The 23,357-nt window shown below is 36.9% G+C and overlaps 1 protein-coding gene across 2 annotated transcripts; it reads left to right on the forward strand.

The window, feature by feature from the left end:
* Positions 1 to 6,353: 6,353 nt before the first annotated feature.
* Positions 6,354 to 23,311, forward strand: LOC132103967 (guanine nucleotide-binding protein G(I)/G(S)/G(T) subunit beta-3-like). Of its 2 annotated transcripts, none has more exons than XM_059509090.1 (9): positions 6,354 to 6,514; positions 9,807 to 9,897; positions 10,071 to 10,216; positions 10,990 to 11,053; positions 18,337 to 18,493; positions 18,675 to 18,741; positions 19,664 to 19,865; positions 20,020 to 20,236; positions 22,515 to 23,311. In XM_059509090.1, the coding sequence occupies exons 2-9, from the start codon at positions 9,841 to 9,843 to the stop codon at positions 22,619 to 22,621; spliced, it is 1,017 nt and encodes a 338-aa protein (XP_059365073.1). In that variant the 5' UTR covers positions 6,354 to 6,514; positions 9,807 to 9,840; the 3' UTR covers positions 22,622 to 23,311. The 2 variants fall into 2 exon arrangements, with proteins under 2 accessions (XP_059365073.1, XP_059365072.1); XM_059509089.1 differs by having other exon boundaries at positions 6,513 to 6,644.
* Positions 23,312 to 23,357: the final 46 nt, after the last annotated feature.

Consider the following 23,357-nt stretch of genomic DNA (forward strand, 5'->3'; position numbering starts at 1 on the left):
ACAGCCTTTTCTGGATATAATTAATTATGAGCTCCATCTGTGGCAAGTCATAATATTTTCAGAAGATTAGACCCATTCTAATTTAGGAAAAACAAATATTTTAGCATTTGTGAGTAATACTATAATAGCAATACCTCAAATATGAGCCAGAATAAACCAAATGTTCAGTTAAAACAATAAGCAGCGATAGAATAGCCCTTGTATTGTGCTGAAAATCCTATTTTGCTGTTGCTTGTCAAAAACGACTGGCCTTTTAAAAGCTATTTGTAAATCTCCCAAAATGCTATATTATCACCCAATCTTGAATTTAGTCTTTTTGTAAACTGGTTTTCTTTCAGTTAGCACAGGTTTTGTATTTCTTTCTGGATTTGAGAGATTATAGGCATCACTGATCTGAGTCTATATAGTGTTTGAGTGAAAAAACTGCTATTTGTGAATAATCCTGGCAATGTTCACTTAAAAAGCTGAGGTACATAAATTCAGATCAATGAGGACTATGATCAATAACTTCCAAAAAGAAATACAAAACCCGTGCTAATTGAAAGAAAGCTAGTTTACAAAAAAGACTGAATCCAAGATTTTGGTAATAATACAGCAAAATAAGAAATAAACAAGCTATTTTTTGTAGGCCATATATGAACCATGAACACCACAAGCCTATTGGGGGGAAAAATACAGAAAAGTACAAGAAATATTTTACAAAATAAAAAAATTGTTATACCTTGTGTGAGCTAAGTCAGTACATTTTAGTCCAACGTGATAACCGTAACTATAATTTTCGGGAAAAAGAAAATCCTCTCTGGGTCAAAATGACCAGAACGCTACATGAGGGGCTAGAAGTTCTGACATGTCTCGGAGGTTTTCAATAAAAGTGAATTTGGAAAAATGGTTGTCAATTAGTCTGGTTTTGCCTGTGTTGAACAGGGACCAGAGACGGTAGTTTTATTTATGGCTGCCGTTGAAATTCAGTCCACACTCAAATGGTTAAGTGTTGTTGCAAGACATGCAGATAAGAGGGATTCTGCACTATTATTCACAATGCACAATACACAAATTGATTTTGATCAGTATAATAATGTATGATCAGCTTCCCTAAGCTATCTTTTTCTCCAGAGGATAGCGCCTTTACTCATTGCTACTTGCTTAATAATGACTGGTCCATGTTGTGCCTAGTATTTTTGCTAGTTGAAGCACTGTTTAGCTTTCCATTATTCATTTGGAATCTCTGAAGGTAATGCTAAAATGTCTTAAAATCTTGAAAGTTTAAAACATTGTCAGTAATATTTATTTTGTACCTTATACCTACAATTAAATGAATTTGTTTCATAAGTCCAACATATAATAATTTAATATTTTCAAGAACATATTTCTGTTTAATTTCTGTATAAACAAATTTTGAGTAATTACTGCCATTGAAAAGGGTTTGACACAAAGGGATACTTCACCCCAAAATGAAAATTATGTCATAATTTACCTACCCACATGTTCTTCCAAACCTGTATGAGTTTCAGTATTCTGCTGGGCACAAAAGAAGATATTTTGAAGAATGTTGGTAACCAAACAGTTGATATGGAAGTCAATGGCTACCACCAACTGTTGCGGTGCGGTGTATTAAGTTTTGTGTTCTTTTGCAACTTTAGAGCCCCCTACAGTTAAGTGAGTGGAATTCACTTTCTAAAATATATCACTGTTGTAATAAATATTGATAGCTGTACTTGAGCATTTGTTGCTGCCAAAGAGCAATCTGCCCTTTTTGCAGAATTTCGTACACCATTTTCATCTAAAACCAGAAAACGTTTTATGTGCCTGAAAACACAAACTTTTGAAAACAGGTTTCAAAGTGCAAGTTTTTAAAAAGCAACATCATTGTCTCAGCGTAAACTATAAATTGAGAATTTGTGAACATGATGTCATAAGAATGTATATTGCATGTTCAGTTTATAGGCATGTGTGTGCATAGGTGCATCGTGTTGCTTTACAAAGTGACATCGCAATCTACTGGCCTCACATGCATATTACAGCATTTTAGCCATTTTCGCAGATCCGTGTGAATGGGATCGTTTTTGACAACGTTGGCGTCTATACATAAGACTTTTCAAAAATGCAAAGGAAAAACATTCCTGAATTTAATACATCATTGTCCTGTAAATGTTTCATTCCAGCATCCTGAAAAGTTAAGGCAAAAAATTTCGCCCCCTTGTGGATGGTTGCAGTATAGGTCATAAACCTCACCCTCTCCATGTAAACCAATGGGACTTGAGTCAAACAACCAAAAAAAATCTCATTACACTTCAAATATTTTTTTCCCAAATAAGTGTTCATTTTTCTAATAAATGTGCTTTTAGTTAGTTATTTGATGGTAAAAACATGGTGTGGTGTCATGATTGTGAGCTTATGATTGGGTCTGCAGGAATTTGGGCAGGACCTTGATACCAGGGCTCCACTTAAATGAATCACTACTGTGCAAATTCAGGCTTAGGCCTAGTCCACACAGACACGGGTATTTTTATAACCGGAGCTTTTCTTCCTGCATTTAAAAAAAAAATCCCGTCCACATGAAAACGCAAAAACATGCTATCAAGCGCTGTCAAGAGCATGCCACACCAGCAGGCGGCGATATAACCCAAATTGTAAAGTCACCTTGGCCAATCAGAAGCAGTCAGCAGCACACAATCTGACGTCAAACACAGCGGAAAACGGCGCACACTCTGACGTCGCAAGGCAAAAACCCGGTTATACTGTCCACACGACAACACTGCAACTGGCGTTTCTGAAAATGCTCACCCTGGCCGTAGTTTTCAAAAATGTTCGGTTTCGGTGCCCTGAAACTGCGTTTTCATGTGGACGAAAGGCCGAACCGCGTAAAAAAAGTCACGGTTATAAAAATACCCGTGTCCGTGTGGACAGGGCCTTAAACAAGTAAAGGTCTCTGCAGGAGAGAAGAGGGTGTTACCAGATCGGTGGGAGAGGCCAAAACAGAGGGGCGTTTTCAACCATGTTACCTGATTGGCTGACGTCATAGTGACAGGTAAGTTTAGGGGTGGTGTTAAGTAAAGGGGATTATTTTCATTGCATCATTTAGAAACACCCACAAAGTCAAAAACGCCCACTTTTGCTCTGCAGAGACCTCAATCTCGGCTCAAAATTACGTCATTGGTGCAAGATCACAGCAGCCGTACTTTGGCTTCACTTTTCATACTTTTTTGGCTTTCGCATTATTAGAAGTCAGTGTAGGCTATAATGTAAAACTGATATTCCAAAGTAAAAATTACATACAGTTGCTCTAACATATGCAATATCATCATTGTTTCACCATAATTTTAATTATTATGATTAAAATCAAACAGAATGCATTACAAGTTATACAAGTTATATATTTATATGTTTATATAAAACATCGCAATGTCATATATAGCCTGATCATCATGAGGTCGATCATGAGAGATTACATTTTTTCAAAAAACATTTTCTTGTCACAAAGATTCCTCCACAGCCACTGCAACCACTCAGTCCATTGTATAGAAGTTCAGGGAAAAAAATGCAAATTAATGCCAAAGTGAACAAAACTGACAGAATGAAAACAAATGTTGTCACATCAATGCCTGAAAGATCCTCAGTTCTCCAGCAGAGGTCTCTCTGCCCATTACTATCAGCTTGTGAATACCAGTCCCTTGAGCAGGGAATTGAAAATATATACTGTATTATTTAGTCATCACATACGCTATTACCTTCTGGTACATTGTATGTAACGCGATTGTTTAGGTATAATAATGTAAAGTTCTTTATTTTTTGGTCTGTTAAAGTTGCTGTATCATAAATTTCCCAGAGTGATGGTAATTATTCACATAAATTAAGCAGATATGATACATTTAGAGCACAATAAGTACTGCAGTGTTATTAAGCTGAAGATTGTTCTCCACCTACTTTCTGTTTTCTGACTTATCTTTCTTAATGTTACAATGGAACAGTCACAGGATAACTTTTGTGGGTGGTGTGACCTAGCGGTTAGAGATCCAGTAATTTAAAGGTTGGCAGCTTAAATCCCAGAGGGGGTGTTTCATGAAAATGGTTCATTATCATGTCAGGTTCCTCTACATGAGCTGTAATAAATGTACTGTAAATCACTTCAAGCAAGTGTACTGCATTACTAACCAGCGCTATTCACAGATGAAGCAGCTCCCTGAGGTGCAGTTGTGTTATTCATCACCAATCCCTGACACAGTTTCCAGGAGCGTCATGAGGTCATACCTGTTGGTAAATTAGCACAGGAAGGTCACTAATCAAAGCTGGTAAATCTTTCTCAAGCGGCCTCAATCAGGCTGCCGTTACAGTTTTGAGGCCATTTACTTTACATCATGTTATCTATGGGTGTTTCTTTAACTATGTTCCTGTGGAAAATAAATTCTTAAAACACATTTCACACCATCACTGTTTATTATTTATTTATTTATGAATGAATATAATTTCCATTTATATTGCAGTTGATGAAATCCTGTGGTGAAAATGACATTTAAAATATTTTTGGAGTAGCATTCTATGTACATTAAATACATAGAATGAAATAATATTTTCATACTTTTTGAAAATTTTTACACATAATCATGACCATAAAACTATGCAAAAAATATTTAAACTTACACTTTTTGAATAATTTTACAGAGTACAAATTTGGGGCAAGGTTAAACAACAAAACATATATTAATTTGTTTTGAAAATAAATAAATAATAATGAAAAACAAGGTAAAAGTTTCCGAGAGAGTTTTAATGTAACCTTTAACTCAAACCGTTGTAGTCTGTCAGTCATATAATGTAAGTGGATAGGAATCACGGCTTTGAGAGTCACAAAACATACACAAACAAAACCAAATTAAATCCTGCGCCTCGTGAAGATACATTGATGTGTAAAGACACAAAACGATCGGTCTGTGCAAGAAAATAAACAGTATTTATGTTGTTTTTTTATCTCTTATTTTCACCGCAATGTCTGAACTGTCCTGAGCGCATTGGCGTCTTCTTCAGCCTGTGGCTGAGGCATCTTCTTCTTCTTGCTTTACGAGGGATCGCAGACTTATAAGTGCATTACTGCCACCTATCTCTCAAATGGACCATAGAAACTCTATCTACAATCTCAATTAGGACTTTCAAAGGTGCCACTCGCAGGCTGAAGAAGACGCAAACGCGCTCAGGACAGTTCAGACATTGAGGTGAAAATAAGAGATAAAAAACAACATAAATACTGTTTATTTTATTGAACAGACCGATCGTTTTGTGTCTTTACACATCAATGTATCGTCACGAGGCGCAGGATTTAATTTGGTTTTGTTTGTGTATGTTTTATGACTCTCAAAGCTATGATTCCCATCCACGTCCATTATATGACTGACAGACTGCAAAAGTCTCTGTTTGTGTTCTACTGAAGAAACAAAGTCACCTACATCTTGGATGCCCTGGGGGCAAGCAAATAAACATCAAATTTCATTTTTGGGTGAACTATCCCTTTAAGGGAAAATGGCTCTAGTGCCATAGACAGGCAGTTACCTACAACACGGCTTGAGAAGATAAACTCTTCTTGGCATGTTTACCTTGTAAATTAGATCCATTAGCTCTTTAGAGAATTGACAAGGATAGGGTTTTATTGTCAATATCTGTTGTTGCAAACTTTAATTCAGTATATAGGTTTAAAACACACAGGCACAGTTACCATATCGAAAAATATTTTCTAGGTTTAGGATATAGGTTGATTGGTGCTTCTAAATGCTAAACAATAAAACAAATCATATTACTCTTTCCTGTTCTTACTTTCTAAAAAGTTGGGAAATATTAAGTTATCATACAAGATCAAATATAAAACCAAAAATCATCGTCTTATAATCATAACTTTCAAGAGTTTCCTCACTTTCCTTGCTCCATTGCTCTCTGTGTCACCGTGATGTCTGCTCCACAGATTCACATGTTGTAATTCCTTAACAGGATTGCCGATTCCCGGACATCCACTTAGAACCTGATTAGACGAGCTCAACTCATTAGCTCAGACAAACCAACTCAAACCCCTCAACCCCAAAGCCAAAGAACAGGCCCCGTCGTATCAAGCATACACCAAACCACACCAATTACCTTTTTAGAAACAATATGTCTATTGTTAACATCGGTGAAATGTGATAATTGCTTTAAATGCTCATATTAATCCAAAATTGCTGTTAGAACCAATGCTGAGAATAACATGACAAGATGTTCTTCAGGAATCAACCATGTTTTTGTTCATGCCACAACGTATCCATCACCTCCTCTGTCCTCTGCGCTCACTCTTGCCTTGTCTTTCGACTCCATAACCTGATTTTCCATTCCAATCGGTTTACCTGTTCCTCGCCCTACCCTTTCCCTCTATCTTTCTCTCTCCCACCCTCTCTGTGCCATTCTTTGGGCTTATCCTTTCATCCCTGATCTCCTTCATCCCCTCCTATCCTCGTCTGTTCTTCTCTTGCAGACAGGCAAGAGAAAGAGAGTTTTTCCACAGGTAAGTTGCATCCAGTCTGTTGGGGGAACCTGTGGGAGGCACAGAGTGAGAGAATTGAGGTCTAATTGAGAATATCTTGTGGACTAAGCAAAATAGAGACTGGTACAGAAAGAGAGAGAACGGTGAGTTTGTTGTTAGTTTGGTCACTGATTAGTTTGCATAAGAAAAATCATGCAGCGATGAAATGCACTGCAAATAGCGAACAAATGCAAACCTTGTGCGTTACAATAAATCTGAATTAATATCCTTAAAATTCATTTTTTTATTAAGTATGCATGCACAGAAACGCACAGATAAATGCTTTTTTAGGCCCTTTTTTTGTCTATTGATAGCCAGATGTAGTTCCTGAATCACGTTATCACAGAATGTTAATCTGCAACTTTAATAATGCTTAAAATGACACTGGGTTGTTAATGTTGGTATTTTGACCATCAAAAAAATGCATCCAGCACTTTCATGAGGAATTTGAGGTTGTAGTTATCTTTTTTGTCTCCTATATTGATGCATTCCTCTACAATGAAAAAAACAGTTGTAGAAACAATCTGTACTCAGAAATTGCTAGAGAATTTCACAAATAATTACAAAGAAACAGCAAGTAATCCACTGAATTCAACGTGAAATTCTGAAGTAGAAAGCAGGGTTAATATAATGAACCAAAACTAAAACCATCTAAAAAAAAACCTGTTACTTTAAATAAAATATTAAAACAAAAAGGCAACATTTCTCATTTTCATTTAGTTTAATCTAAAACACAACAAAATGACCAAAACTTTAAAAATCAAAGTGAAAGCAAAAAATAAAATAAAATCTAATTCAAAATATTCTAATACAAAAAAAGTATCTGATTTGACACAAAATAACACTGGTATAAAGAAACAGTACTTTCTTGTACTCCAGTAATATTAAAACTTTGAAAAAAATGTTTTTGCAGTGTTGTTTTCGTTTCTAAACATATCAATGTCAACTTGCAAAGTCCGCACATTTGGCTCTTTGTAGGATTAACCTAATGCTAGCTACTCTTGAACACGTAATCAAAAAGAATCTTAAGATTTATCAGGTCTCATTTCATCTTGATGAACTTCCATGTACATTCAATCACATATGTATGGAAGATCACAACATACGAGATATATCACAACATACAACACGTCCTTTCTTGCTCTTTGTTTTGTGTTTGATCTCCTCACCCCAGGTCCCTCCTGATCCCATAGTAAAGAGCAGTCACTAATCGGATGACAGGAGATTTGATTAGCCTTCCCTCGACAGTTCCAGCAGGGGCTTAGACATTTCTTCTAGCCCTCCTTGACATCAATAAAACAACAGTTCTAATCACAAGATCACAGAGTAATCTTCTAACTATTATAACATATCATTTGATCATCAACAGCACAATGCAAGACTCACTTTTGCGGATCATGGTTTCTAGTACTAGGCTCTACTTAACCTTCAATTAAGTTCATTAGGATCTCTGTAGCATGACAAGTCTGATAATTCCTTGTCATCTCCTCTAGCCTCCCACAGAGAAGTAAACTCATACCGTGGTAGACAAGCAACAGACATTTTTATAGTAAGTTGCTACTTAGAAGATTTACATCTAAATAAAACATTTGAAATCTTTTTAAAATTTTAAGCAGATTACAGTTCTCAGACGTTTGATTAGACATTCAATTACAGATTACCAAGTCTACGTTTACCATGTTTAGGCCTAAGGTTAGATTAGTTTTGGTTCCACATCTTATAGTATAGTTTTGCACTTTTTTTATTTGCCTTGTTTCATGAATTGCACATATATTTTACTTTATAATAAGGCTTGAATAGGACTGTGGCCCTGTCCCAAATGGCAACCTAAACCCTTGCGGTCCACACAAAGGGGGCGCTCTCGAGCACCCTTCTGAATGCTAAAATGACAAATGGGACACCCTACAGTCTAGTGGACTTAACAGACTTGAAGGACTGATTTAGTAGCTTGGTGCTAGGTTCTGAATTTTTTTTTTTTTTTTTTATACCAATAACAGAATTTGACATGTCGAATTAGAATTTTAAATAAGAGATTCACTGTATCATTAGCATTTGCTAGCGTTACTGAACTCAAGCTGAACTCATAAATGGCAGACAATGTTGTTGCTGACCATTGATTTTCTTGGGTGCAAATCTATTGTGACATTGTGAGAGGTTGCTTCACAAATTGAGTCCAGGCGTACGTCAAGTTACATGTTTCTCTTTTTATTTTTTAATCATCAGCTCCAAAAGCCAAAATGTATCCAGCTTCTCTCTACACACACACACAAGAATCAAACGGTGTGTTCAAAACAAGATATATCACCCTCCGAAGGGCACTTCGGAGTGAAAAGAATCATGGCCGCCATATTAAAGGGTCGTTCCAAAATGAAGTGCTCAAAACTGGCCACTTCAAAGGACCCTTCGGAATGAAGGATTTCGAAGGGTACAACTGATGGATGCTTCGGGCAGATTCTTAGCATGATGACGGCGCCTCCACATGGGCATGTGATTATGACGCAGTAGGGCACTTCAAGAAACAGTTATTTGTTCCCCTACACCCTTCAACCCTTCGAATCTCTCACTTCGGAGGGTAAACCCTTTGAAGGGATTAGGGCATAGGGATGTGCCCTTCCGAATGGAATGCAGGGAAAGTCCCTTTGTTCCCAGCTCATCATCAGCTTTTTCCCCTTCACTCCCAACAGCTGTGTCTCTCCCACTGAGGAACTTGGTAACTGTAGTTTGGGACCAGGTGGCCATCTTGGTTTGTAGTCCCCATACTGCAGCCAACTAGATGGCACATACCTTCCATCTATGACACAGTCTCTCATGATGCCACACTATATTCAGTGTTAGTGTCTACCTACAGGTATGAAGAACCTGCTTTCTGAGATATTACATGCAAAATTCAAGACTAATTGTTGTCCACTGAGATGTTTTATGACTGGCTTAGAGGTTATGCATCAAATCAAAGTCAGGTTTAAATATTTGTCCATATAAGGTCAAATTATAAGTCATCGATATTATTAAATGTCTGATGCATCAGGGTTGCCAGTACTCTGAAAACAAAACCCACCTCAGTTGCTGCCCAAAAAATAGTCCAAAACTGACCCAATTATGTTGTTGTTGTTTTTCCCAAAAAAAAAGAAAGAAAACTAAACAACAGTGTAAAATTAGCCCTATTTTGACTTGGCAACACTGGCTGTAATAATCACACACAAGGCCTATATAGTTCAATCCTAGTCATTTTTTTTTATGTTTAATTATTTTATTTTTATTTCCTGATTGCTTTCAGCTTGTGTTAGTACGAACCCCGATTAACAGCAGCCATGGGTGAAATGGAGCAGATGAAAAAGGAGGCCGAAGCCCTGAAGACACAGATTGAGGTGAGACTGCCGTAAAGTTCTTGAATATTTGATGTACTTTCACAATGAAACCGTTAAAGAACATAGTTATATGGTCTTTGATACACTAAAATCTATATTCATCTTTAGCTGTTCAGTTTCTATTTATATATATAATAACAAAATGCTCATATAAATATTTGTTCCCCTACTAGGCAGCTCGTAAAGCAGTACACGACACAGACATGGCCTCTGCCGCTGCCGGGGTGGCTCCGGCCCCTCAGGTCCAACTCAAGACCAGGAGGACCCTCAAAGGCCATCTGGCCAAAATCTATGCCATGCACTGGAGTACAGACAACAGGTGAGAACATCAGTACGGGTCAAGTCAAATCATTAGGTGTGCAGAGTTACACAGCACTATATAAATATTAGCTAATATTTATCAATTATCTGTTTGGCCTTCAAAAGTAAATTCAAGGGGGAAAAATAATTAACAGAAAGAGAATTACATTGGTTTACCTGTTGACCTTTGCTGTCAAATTAATATATATATATAATTAAATTAATGCATTTAGCAGATGCTTTTATCCAAAGAGACTTACAGTGCATTCAGGCTATCAATTTTTACCTATCATGTGTTCCCGGGGAATCGAACCCCCAACCTTGCGCTTGATATAATTAATATTATATATAAATATAATTAAAATATAAATATTATATATTTTCACTTAATATATACATGCATGTGTTTGTATTAATATATACATAATAAATATACACAGCACACACAAATATATTATGTGAACAAAAACCTTTATTTTGAATGCGATTAATCGTGATTAATCGTTTGACCGCACTAATATAAAGACATACATATACTATTTTGGAATACATTCGAATTGAACCGCATTATTTATTGTTACAGTTGTTAGAATCCTAAAAAATCTGAATAAATTGAACTAGCTTACACAAGGCTACTAACACAACCTTTTTCAAGCCAAAACATAATAAAATAAATCATGCACTCACGGCAATTGTCTGTAAAGTTCTGTGTACATTAAATACAACGAGGGGTAGATTATATAAGAAATAATACATCCCGTTGTCTTACCAGCCTTTCATTGGTGTCTTTAGGCTAATGGTCAGTGCATCACAGGATGGCAAACTTCTCATCTGGGATTCTCACACTGGAAATAAGGTGATACACTTTTAAGAGAAGATGGGGATCTAAGTATCTATAAATATTTTGGGCTATATAATAAATATCTATAAAATATGATCCGAACATGTTTATGATTCGACCCAGAGTATGTGATTTTTGCATGCATGTGGTTCCAGTTTTTCCTTCAGCTTGTGTACATCTAGAACAAATTTTAAACGCACAGTATGGAATTTTTGGCCACCAGGGGTCACTCAATCAAAACAATAACATGAGACGTACTTTGATGATGTCGGGAAAGAGCGTAAGCTCATGGGAGTTGTTGTTCATTGGAACACGCGCTCTGTCGCTCCCCACATTCCTCACTCATTTTAACTGAGGCCGGCGACACAGTGGATGCGTGGCGCAAGCGTCTCAGCTGCGTGGCGTGTCAGTTTTTAATTCGGCTCCCATGTTAATAGGTTAGAGCTTGCAGACTGCCTGTGTGAGCCGCGCGTCTCAGGCGCGGCTCAAGGCGCGCGGAAAACGCGTGCTTGCTAGAAATAGAACCGACGCCTATTTTTCACGCGACACGCACGCGTGTTGGAAGCGTTTCCAGGCAAAATATAATAGGAAAATATGTTTATATGTAATTTTGTACACAAATACATATTAATTCATGACATTTTGATGTTTGAAGTCTATAGGTTGACATAAATTCAGATATAAATGTAATATAAAAAATAAATAAATAATTATCGATTTTCAAATATTGCACCTGTCAAACATCGTTTATTTTGCCGTCAATACTGTTGACGGTGTCCTTTATCAGTAGGCTTTATATTTATGTTTAACATGAAGTATAGATATTGTTGTCATGAAGACAAGAGCCTGGTCTGTCAGCGGTCTCCCTTCACCTACAGCAGCAGCAGCCTAGTATTTTGACAATCACGTCTTTTCGAACGGAGAGATATATGAATTATCAGACCCCTATCAAATCAATATCCAATTGATCAATATTAGCTAGTAGTAATATATGTATAAAACACAATATATGTTAAAAAAGCTACTTTATCCAGCTAGATATAGAACACATGTAGATTTACATTATACTCTACATGAGAGCTAGACCATCTGCGTTTTACACAAGACATCATCGTTTCACAAAATATACGGATAGATACAGTTAGCTGAATGGATGCATACTTGTTTATTAGAATGCAAACATCTCTCTGTAGTTTCAGCTTGTCACGAAGCTCTCTCTATCTTGGAAATGCAACTTCAATATTTACCCGTGTCTTGTTTGTTCTCTTGTCCCAAAACCTTCTCAGGTCATTTATTTCACCCGTACGTTTGCGCTTCACAGAACGTGCAGGCAAAGCATAATCATGATCCATAACTAAGTTATTGATTGAAGTATAAATACGAATATAAACAATATAAATATAAAATATAATAGTCTCGATCAAGACTAGCTACTACTTTTTCTTCTTCGTCTCGTCTTCTTCTTCTTCTTCTTCTTCTTTGTTTTTAACGGCGGTTGGCAACCAGCTTTTGGTGCATTACCGCCCCCTTCTGCTCCGGAGTGTGAATCAGACAATAGGCTTACAATCTAGTTTCTACATAAAAAAAAAAAAAAAAAAAACAAAAAAAAAAAAAAAAACACTTTCATTCATTACCCAACACACTTACCCATATCCCTATTTTATCTTCATAACCTATTGAACAAACCAGTTTCCCTTAAGAAAGTTAACAATATCCTAACCTGTGCTCTATCACCTATGCTCAACACTCCTTTTAATGTTAAATCCTGCACCCCTATTTCCCTCAAATTATTCCTCATTGTTACTCTCTGTTCCTCATACCTCCTGCATCTTATAATTATGTGCTCCACTGACTCCTCTTCCTGACACCACTCACACAAGCCTGTCTCGTGTTTTCCTATCATTTTCAGTGATCTGTTTAAAGCACCATGCCCCAGCCTTAACCTTGTCACTACAGTTTCCTCTCTCCTGTGCCCACCACCTAACCTATTTATTTTTACACTCTTTTGAATTTGATATAAATGCCTTCCTTTCTCCTCTCTGTCCCACCTTTCTTGCCAAATTTGGTTAGTTTTTTCCCAGATGATACTTTTGACCTCTGCTTTACTTATTTTAATTTGCCTTTCTATATTTCCCTTCTTTAAAGCCCTCTTTGCCAATTCATCCACCTGCTCATTCCCTTTCACCCCTACATGTGCTGGAACCCACATAAATTGTACCTGTCCTCCTTGATTTGTTATTCTTGTTACTGACTGAAGGACTTCATATAATACATCTTGACGGCTAGAGTGAAAAGACCTTAAACTCTCAAGGACTGAGGATGAATCGGTGCATATCAGAACCTTTTCTTGACTTGTTTTTTCCACCCACCTTAACGCAACTAATACTGCCACCATTTCCACTGTATATACTCCTAAAAAATCAGATGTTCTTCTATTAATTCCTATTCCTTTAGCAGGTATTGCCACCCCATATCCTGTCACTCCTGTCTCAGGTTTCTTAGAACCATCTGTATACACATGTACAAATTCTTTATAATCTTTATTTATAAGGTACTTAAATGCATTTACCAAATCTATTTGATCTTTTCCATCATCTTTCCTTTTTAATTCTAACAAATACCAGTCAATATCAGGCCAAACAAGTAACCACGGAGCCACCATTGGATATACTACAGTAGGGCTCATCTTCATATAAAATACTCCAAATTCTCTTGCTACCTCGTTGCCTATTCTACTAAAATTCTCTCCTTTGTAACTTGCATTCTCCCAGGTCTCCTGCAACACTATTTTTGTGGGGTGGAACTCATTATGACCCTGCAAATTAGCCCAATAATTTGTCATCAGCTGCCTCCTTCTAATTTCTAACGGCATTTCTCCCATTTCTACCTGCAGTGCAGGTACTGGTGAAGTTTTAAAAGCACCACTACACACTCTTAATGCCTGTGCCTGGATCCCATCTAGTTTCTTTAATAGAGATTTGGCTGCTGACCCATAAGCTACACTGCCATAATCCAACACAGATCTAATCAATGCCACATATACTGTTTTTAATGCATAACAACTAGCTCCCCATTGCCTACCTGTCAAACATCTCATTACATTAATTACTTTTTTGCATTTTCCTTCTATTTTCTTTATATGATCTACCCATGTTAACCGTGAATCGAAAATAATCCCCAAAAATTTGAAAGTTCCAACCCTTTCTAATTCTTTCCCATACATATTTAACTTCATCCCTTCCTTAATTTGTTTCTTGGTGAAAAAGACTGTTTGAGTTTTTTCTATTGAAAACTTAAACCCCCAATCATATCCCCACTCCACCACCTCATCAATTGCTCCTTGTACTTTCCTGATTGCATGCTCCATATTCCTTCCCCTTTTCCACAACGCCCCATCATCCGCAAACAGTGACCTCCCTATATCCATTGGTACCTTAGTAAAGACATCATCAATCATGATGATAAAAAGTAGTGGGCTAATCACACTGCCTTGAGGTGTTCCATTGCCCACATCGAACTGACTTGATATGTCTGACCCTATTCGTACTTCAATTTTTCTTCCAAACAAAAAATTCTTTATCCAATTAAAAACTCTTCCACCTAGACCCATCAAGTGCAACTTTATCAACAATCCTTCCTTCCACATCATGTCATACGCTTTTTCTATATCAAAAAACACTGTAATGACTGATTCCTTATTTGCCTGAGCCTTTCTTATTTCATTTTCTAGTCTTATAACCGAATCCATGGTACTCCTCCCTTTCCTAAAACCACTTTGATAGTTTGCTAGTTTTCCACTTTTTTCTAGTATATATGATAACCTTTCTGTTATCATCCTTTCCATAATTTTGCATACATTTGATGTTAATGCTATTGGTCTATAACTTGTGGGTTTAGAAGGATCCTTGCCTGGTTTCCTTATTGGAATAACTACTGCTTCTTTCCATGCATTCGGTAATCTTCCCTCCTCCCACACTCTGTTATAAAGGTTCAGCAACTTTAAGAGTGCTTCTTTCCCTAGATGTTTTAGCATGACGTAGCATATCTGATCTTTTCCTGGAGATGTTGGTTTAGCTTTATTTATTGCTCTAATCAACTCTGCCATACTAAAAGGTTCATCAATTGTATCATCAGTTTTTTCCCTCCAGTTTAACACACCAGGATACTGATTCATTGTGTTTTCCTTTCTCATTTTGCATACTTCTGACAAGTTATCTGAACTGTGAATTTTTACAAATGTTTTTGCCATTACCTCTGCCTTATCCTTATTGGAGATTGCTGTACCTTCCTCAGTAATTATAACTGGAATTTCCCTTTCCCTCCTTACTCCACCCATCCTTTTTATCATTCCCCAAACCTCACCAACAGGCGTTGTTCTTCCTATTTCATTGCAAAAGTTCCTCCAACTTGCCCTTTTAGCTTGACGCACTGTTCTTCTCACATTAGCCTGTGCCTTTTTATACAGAATCAAATGCTGCATGTTATGGGTGTTTTTAACTAGTTTAAATGCTCTATTCCTGTTTTTAACAGCTTGACGACACTCTTCTGTCCACCATGGTACCAGTTTTTTATTCCTCCTTTGTTTACTCCTTGGAATAGATCCACCTGCTGCCATAATAATTGCTGATGTTATTTGTTTGTTTGTTTCATCTATATTGCCAGAAATGTCTATCTTTGATAATGATTCCTCACTTAATTGCTGGAATTTTACCCAATCTGCTCTTCTAAAACCCCATTTTGGTATTCCTTCACCTGGTCTTATTTCCACTCGCTCTCCCACTGAGCATGATACTGGGTAGTGATCGCTGCCCACTGTAGTATCGCTCCAAACATGCCAGTTACTTATTCCAGCCAAGGGATTAGACACTAATGTAATATCCAATGCCGATTCATTTCCTGTTGTTATGTTTATTCTTGTTCCTCTTCCGTCATTCATACACACCAATTCCTTATCATCCATCAAATCTTCTATTACCCTTCCATTTACATCTGTATGTGAGCCCCCCCATATTTTACTGTGAGCATTAAAATCTGCACACCATATTACTTTGTTTCTATTATTTCCTTGTATCCTTAATAACCTATCTACTTCCAACCTTTTGCAAGGATTATAGTAGTTTATTATAACCACTTCCTCCCCTCTTTCCCACACTACTACCTTAATGTATTCTAAATCCTCTCCCTTTTCCAGTACCCTATATGGAACATCTTGTTTAATAAACATAGCACATCCTCCTCCTCCCCGTCCCCCATTTTCTCTGTCATTTCTTATCCCTATAAATCCATGAATCACAAACTCTAAATTTGGCTTTAACCAAGTTTCCTGGATACACACTACATCTGGATTTATTTTCCTGTCTTTAATGAAATGTTTGAATTCCTGACCATTGGCCAGTAAACTTCTTGCATTCCATTGTAAGATGATAACCATTAATATTAACCAATACATGGTGCTTCCTGGCTTGACTGATTGGTGAGGTTCTCCCTCACTTCTTCCCACGTCAGTCCCACTAGTCCTAAATGATTTACTGCTGCTTTGACAACCAGCTGTATTTTATCATTTTTTGATTTAACTTCAGCTGTACTGTTTATCACTCCTGCAATAAACGTCACCAAGTCCTTTTTATCCACATAAATCTTGTCACTTGTTCTTTGTTGTTGTTCTTCCACCCCCAACTCTGCTTGTTCTATAGTGATATTATTGTGTACTCTTGACACTCTTGCTGCTTCTGCATAAGTGATCCTTCTTTCAACTCTTATTTTCTGGATTTTATTTTCCTGTCTCATCACCTCACATCCTCTATAAGCCACATTATGGCTTCCTCCACAATTACAACATTTTGGTTGCACTCCTGCTCCACACTTTCCGTAGTCATGCTCGCCCCCACATCTAGCACATCTCTTCTTCTCTTTACAGTTATTGGCTATGTGTCCAAACCTCTGACAGTTAAAACACCTCAATGGTTTTGGTACATACATTCTCACTGGGTAGCTCATATAACCTAGGTATACCTTTTTTGGCATATTTCCCCCCTCAAATTCAATCAATACCGTTTCACTATCCTTTTTCACTCCTTCTCTTGTAGTTTTTAATCTTTGTGCAATCACTATTTCCCCCCCTTTAAGATGTCTCTTAAGTTCTTCCATTCCTACATTCATTGGTACCCCTGTGATCACTCCTTTGCATCTTCCACCATTTTGTTCTCCCACCCTCCGTGTGTTTATCACTTTCAGTTTTCCAATCTCTTTTACTTTGATTGCTTTCTCAAATTGATCTTCATTTGCACAATTGACCAACAAATTTCCATCATTTAGGACCTTAGCATATAGGATCTCCCCTATCTTACTTGCCAGATGTTTTGTTAATACAAACGGGTTGATTATCTTCATGTTTTCTTGATCTTTTTCATTGAATCTTATTATGACTATAAAATTCTCATGTACTTCCTTCTCATTTCGCTCATGTTCTTCTTCCTCACTTTCCGAATTCTCATCATTTTCATTCCTTATTCTTTTATTCCCTTTTACCTGACTGACTCTCTTTTTTGAAACCTCTCCCTTCAATATTCCCTCATTTCCTTCTTTCTCTTCACTGTAATCCATTTCCGCCCACCTACCTACGTCTGATCCATTCACGAAGCAGTCGTGCTCAACCGCTCCCAAAACAGTATTTCCAATGTTTTTTGAATTTCCCGCTTTCATTCGATTACTATTTCCTCGATCACGTCCTGCTGATGTCGCCGCCATCCTCCTCTCCCGTCCGTCCTTCTTCGTCTCGTCTTTGCTTCTGTTCTCCTTTGTATTTGGCGGCTCCGCAGGAAGTTAGATAAACTAAAGGGGTCAAAGTTTATATGACGCCATAGACGGGCGACAAAACGGAAATAAAGAAACGTGCCGTGTCTTCTAATTAAACTATAATTTTCTCTGGATTTGAAAGTTCGTGGAAACTTTCGGGATAATGTAAGTACACAACTAAAAAATATATATAACATAGATATAGTTATATCTGCTATTTTTAAAGCAGAAAAATTACATATTGCGCCTTTAATACTAAAGTTATTGATGAATCATGACATTTCACACACAAACTCACACCCACCGGGTCAATGTGGTGCTGTCAGTTTTTGATGCTGTTCATCTTTTTAAGCAACAAAACCTGGTAAACATCTTTGAAAAGAGTGATTATTATGCATTCACATTTGATTGTGTGGAAATGGCATACTTCTCCTTTAACTTTAAATCAGAATTCCTTCGGGGAAATGTTATAATATTATATAAAATGTTCCCTGTTTCTGTAGGTCAATGCTGTTCCCCTCAAGTCCTCATGGGTGATGACCTGTGCATATGCTCCTTCTGGAAACCTTGTGGCCAGCGGTGGTCTCGACAACATGTGTACAGTCTACAACTTAAAGACACCTGTAATCAAGACCGTGAAGGAATTGGATGCTCATACAGGTATAGAAGTACAGAAATCATTATTATTTATTTGATACGTCTCATTATGTGTTATTGCTTTCTTTCTCATTTGAATCATGTATCTTAGTCTTTTACACTGTAAAGCACAGTTGTCAACTCCTGTTGTGTTTATTTGTGCTATATGAATCAATGAAAATGAAATGTTATTTATTTTTCATAGGTTACTTGTCCTGCGCACGCTTCCTCAGTGACACAGAGATTCTAACCTCCTCTGGTGATACCACATGGTTTGTGTATTTTCATATTAGTTCATCCAGATATCAAAATTAATTTTGTTACAAACTTTTATGAGTATTCCTTTTTTTTTTCTTGGCCACTACTTTAAATAAGATTAAACGGAATGAGAATGGCAACAAAAAAGCACCATGAGAGAACCATAAAAGTCATCCGTACGAGCTTAATGTGAAATCTCAGCACTTCTAGGCACATTCATAAAAGTTCATCACACAAATAGTTATGTTTAATTCAGTTTGTTTCAGTTCACAAAATGGCCTATATGACTCATTCAGGAGTCAGACCGATTAACTTCTGATTAAGAAATAGGCTGTTTGCAATATACTATACTATTCTTAATATACATCTAGTATATAGTTTGCATGCTATATTTGCTAAAAAGTGCAATAAAAAAAAATAAATGCACACATCATGTGAAAGAATGTACCACAATGCAATGCGCTTCACTTTCTGGACTTACCGGTAACACTTTCTGGACTCATTATTTGATCAACCCACCAAATACAAAATATTCTATTAAAATACAAAAATAATTGGATGATACTCACTACACTGTAAATTGAACATCATAGAATACTTATATTGAAATGCTTTATCAGGGAATAATGCGCAGCAACTTTCTTTTAGCCAAGCAATTGATTAACATATCCATTAAAAATACCTTCAACTAAAAGTGTAAGTTAAATGGCTCCACTGTCATTCTCACAAAGTCTAGCTAGACTAGAAGCCCAGCAAGCATCGCCATTATTATTAGGTAATGTTGGAGCTTTTTCACAATGCTATGCAGCTTGATGCGGAGAGTTGTGCTTTACTTTATATTAAGGTACTTGCAATCTAGTAAAGAATATATCCCATAAACGTCTAGAGACTAGCAACTGCCTGTTGAGACGAGTTTTTTTTTTTTTTGTCTACCAGTGCATTGTGGGATTTGGAGACTGGAAAGCAGAAGACTGTTTTCCTGAACCATGTTGGCGATTGCATGTGTCTGTCTCTGTCTCCGGACATGAACACCTTTGTTTCTGGTGCTTGCGACTCTCTGGCCAAGCTGTGGGATGTCAGGGATGGCCAGTGCAAGCAAACCTTCCAGGGTCACACGAGTGACATCAATGCCATTTCAGTGAGTTAAACATGGGAAACTCACAGTTGTTTTTTGGCTTCTTCACTGATGATGCTAACCTTCTAACAGTTTCAAAGATTCAAGTCTTTCCGATTTAATTTAAGAGCAAAGCACATGAATGGAAATGGATTTACCAAACTTCCTCTTTCTTCAGTTCATCCCTAGTGGAAATGCAATTATCACTGGCTCGGATGACTGCACATGCAAAATGTATGATATTCGTGCCGATCAAGAAGTGATCTGTTACCAGGATGCTGCACTGAACAGTGGTGTAACATCACTGGCTCTATCTACGTCTGGCCGCCTCATCTTTGCTGGCTACGACGACTTCAACTGCAATATTTGGGACTCACTAAAGGGCGAGAAAGTGGGTGAGTTGACAGAAAGAAGTCACAGATGGAGTGAATACTGATTAAGAAGGAACAAAGTCCATTTTAAGCAAGTCAAATCTCTCGGTCTCGGCAACTCCACTGAGCAGCAATTTATGTATGTAGCCTATTTCTAAATATTAAAACACTCTTCTAGCATTTAAAAAATGAAAATCTGCTCAAATTGTACTTAGTGGCGGAGCTAGGATGTTTTCATAGGGGGCTCACTATAGCTTTATTGCTCATTCAACTTCTAAAAACTCCCAAATGCTTGCTGTCCAATATTACATACTCATGAATGAGGCATGAAGATAGATAGAGATAAAAATGTGAAAAAGGCTGGAAGTCAACAGTAGACATAAATGCCAGAATATAAAATTAGTTATTTTATGCATTAACATTTTAATTTAATGCACAAATAAATGTGAGCACAGTGCACTTATACTAGACAATTTCTAGTATTAGTGCATAAAATTACAAATAAAAAATACATATCTGCTTGTACCTTATGTAATCTCGAATTGCGGAATATATTTTAGTATGCATTTGAGAGATGTTCTTATGTGCTGTGTATACATGCACAAGTTGCAGCTTTATTCGCCTTTATGGTAATTTAGCTTTATGACTTAGCTGACGACAGAACTAGGTACTGTATGTATGCTCACAGTTTCTTGTGTGGGTTATTTATGAAGTGATACACAGCGTGTGCCACGTATTTGCATAATGTTGAAGAGTGTGCACCGGGAGCACAGTAAAACAGCTGATGGGACAGGAAAGTGTGTTTACTGACATAGTCTGAACACCATCTCATCAGACTGAAGTTCACAGTTGTTTTACTGAAGCTGATTTGGCTGCTGTAGCTTTTCCGCTCATTTGACTTGCGCCTGACGCTGAGGTGAAGCTGAAATGCACATCTGAAAATTATCCTGTTGTATGTGGTCATAAAGCACAGAGATACAGCAGTTCCACATCTTAATAAATGCATTTCTTGTCAAAAACAAAGAGATAAAAACTGAGTGGGGTGGCCAAGCTTTCGTCAGTGATGCCACGGCTCCACCCCTGAATGTACTCATCCTCAAACCATTCAAGATGTAGATGAGTTTGTTTCAACTGATGTGAAGAAATGTAGCATTCCATCACTTGTTCACCAATGGATCCTCTGCAGTGGATGGGTGCCGTCAGAATGAGAGTCCAAACAGCTGATAAAAACACAACAATAATCCAGAAGTAATCCACAAAAAACCAGTCCATCAGCTGTATGTCTATAAGAAGCAAATCTGTCATTAATTCATTTTAACTTTAAACCATTGTTTCTGGCTAAAATATGAGTCCTCTATCCATAATATTGTTTTCTCCAGTGAAAAAGTCTGAATCAGGAGAGAAATATGCTAAGATCTGGCACAATTTACAAGAAAAAACAGTCCAAAACTGTTCTAAACAAATATGTTGTTGGATTTTGATGTGAGAGGACAACAGGGGATGGACGTTTTCACTGGAGAAAGTGTTTTTATGAATTATGGGCTCATATTTTGGCCAGAAGGGATGGTTTAAATTTCAACTCTTCAATGATTTGTTTCTTACAAACTCACTGCTTTTCACTTCGTGAGACATTAGCTGATGGTAGTGTGGATTATTTGTGGATTATTGTGATGTTTTTATCAGCTGTTTGGACTCTCTTTCTGACGGCACCCATTCACTGCAGAGGATCCATTGCTAAGCAAGTGATGTAATGCTACGTTTCTGTGGAGAAACAAAACCATGTACATATTGGATGGCCTGAGGGTGAGCATATTTTCAGCAAAATTCATTTTTGGCTGAACTATTCCTTTAAAGTTGGAATGAAATGAAAATTCACCATATCTATTTTCTAAATCCATCCTATAGATATTGAGCAATTCATCCATGCAATCAGGTTGTTTTTTTTTTGTTTTTTTGCACCTTTTACCTTTGCACCAATATTTAATCAAAATGTCATAACTTGATCCTCCAATGGAAATGTCAGACTTCTTTCTGCTTTCTTCTCCTATCATTTAGTTCATTTAAACCTTGTCGTTGCAAGCTTGTGTTTATTTGCCCCCACTTTTGAATGCAACAGCAACATCTTAACATCTAATCAACAACCTATGCATAGAATCACCCTTTTTTATTTTCTTTTATATCACAATACAGTAGAAAAGATCAGTTGCTACTTCCATTTCACTGCAAATTAATGAATGTGCATAAAGAACAAAGTGCTGTAAAATTAATCCTCTCACTTACTTCCTTCCTTTCTCTTTTGTAGGTGTGTTGTCTGGCCATGACAACAGGGTGAGCTGCACTGGAGTACCAGAAGATGGCATGTGTGTTTGCACTGGCTCATGGGACAGCTTCTTGAAGATCTGGAACTGAGTTGGACCCTGAGACAAGATGAGATGAGAATGAATATGAGAATGAGAATGAGAAAGAAAGGATGAGTAAATGTTGAGAGAGAGGATGAGAAATGATCCATTTCCAAGCAAAAAAGAATCTCACACACAAAACATGCAATGGTCCACCTGTATGTGTGGGATTTCTGGAAGATTGCATTTCATTAGTATAAATGCAATATTTAATTATAAAAATCTAAGTTGCAACTAACACAGGACTGCATTAATGTTATCATCACATGGCAATCTCACGACAACGATTCTTTGATTTGAAATTAGTGTTTTTGACTGCTTAAAAACAAAAGAAAATGAATAATCATTTAAGAATTTTAAATATATTACACTTCTTTTTGTCAAATAAAAATCCTTCTCATTAGATAAAGGTTTTTATTTATTACAAATGACAATAGACTGCAGAAGAAAATGTACAGTGACTTTTCCCAACAACCACACACTGTCTGAGATCTGATATTACGGCTCTTTGATGATAGTAACAACTTTAACTGGCACACAGTTGGATTTTGATTCCCAAAGCCCTCAAAATTACAAAATATATTAAAAGATTAAATGTCTATGTTTACTTCTTTCATCTTTTTGTAGGAATTTCACATACAAATTGCAGTGGTTACTTGAATACCTTTCTAATAAACATAGTGTTCTGCATTAAACAATATTTTAGTGTGTGCTGTGCGTATCTGTTTGTTTTATGATTTGAAGGT

Source organism: Carassius carassius, chromosome 25 (assembly GCF_963082965.1).
Source record: "Carassius carassius chromosome 25, fCarCar2.1, whole genome shotgun sequence".
In the NCBI taxonomy this organism is placed as follows: Eukaryota; Metazoa; Chordata; class Actinopteri; order Cypriniformes; family Cyprinidae; genus Carassius; species Carassius carassius.

What these genes read in the sequence shown, in the direction of transcription:
- LOC132103967 (XM_059509090.1), top strand. Translation starts at nt 9,841, where the DNA reads ATGGGTGAAATGGAGCAGATGAAAAAGGAGGCCGAAGCCCTGAAGACA. An exon ending in CCCTGAAGACACAGATTGAG is followed by an intron (nt 9,898 to 10,070) that starts GTGAGACTGCCG and finishes TTCCCCTACTAG; the next exon opens with GCAGCTCGTAAAGCAGTACA. An exon ending in CACTGGAGTACAGACAACAG is followed by an intron (nt 10,217 to 10,989) that starts GTGAGAACATCA and finishes TGGTGTCTTTAG; the next exon opens with GCTAATGGTCAGTGCATCAC.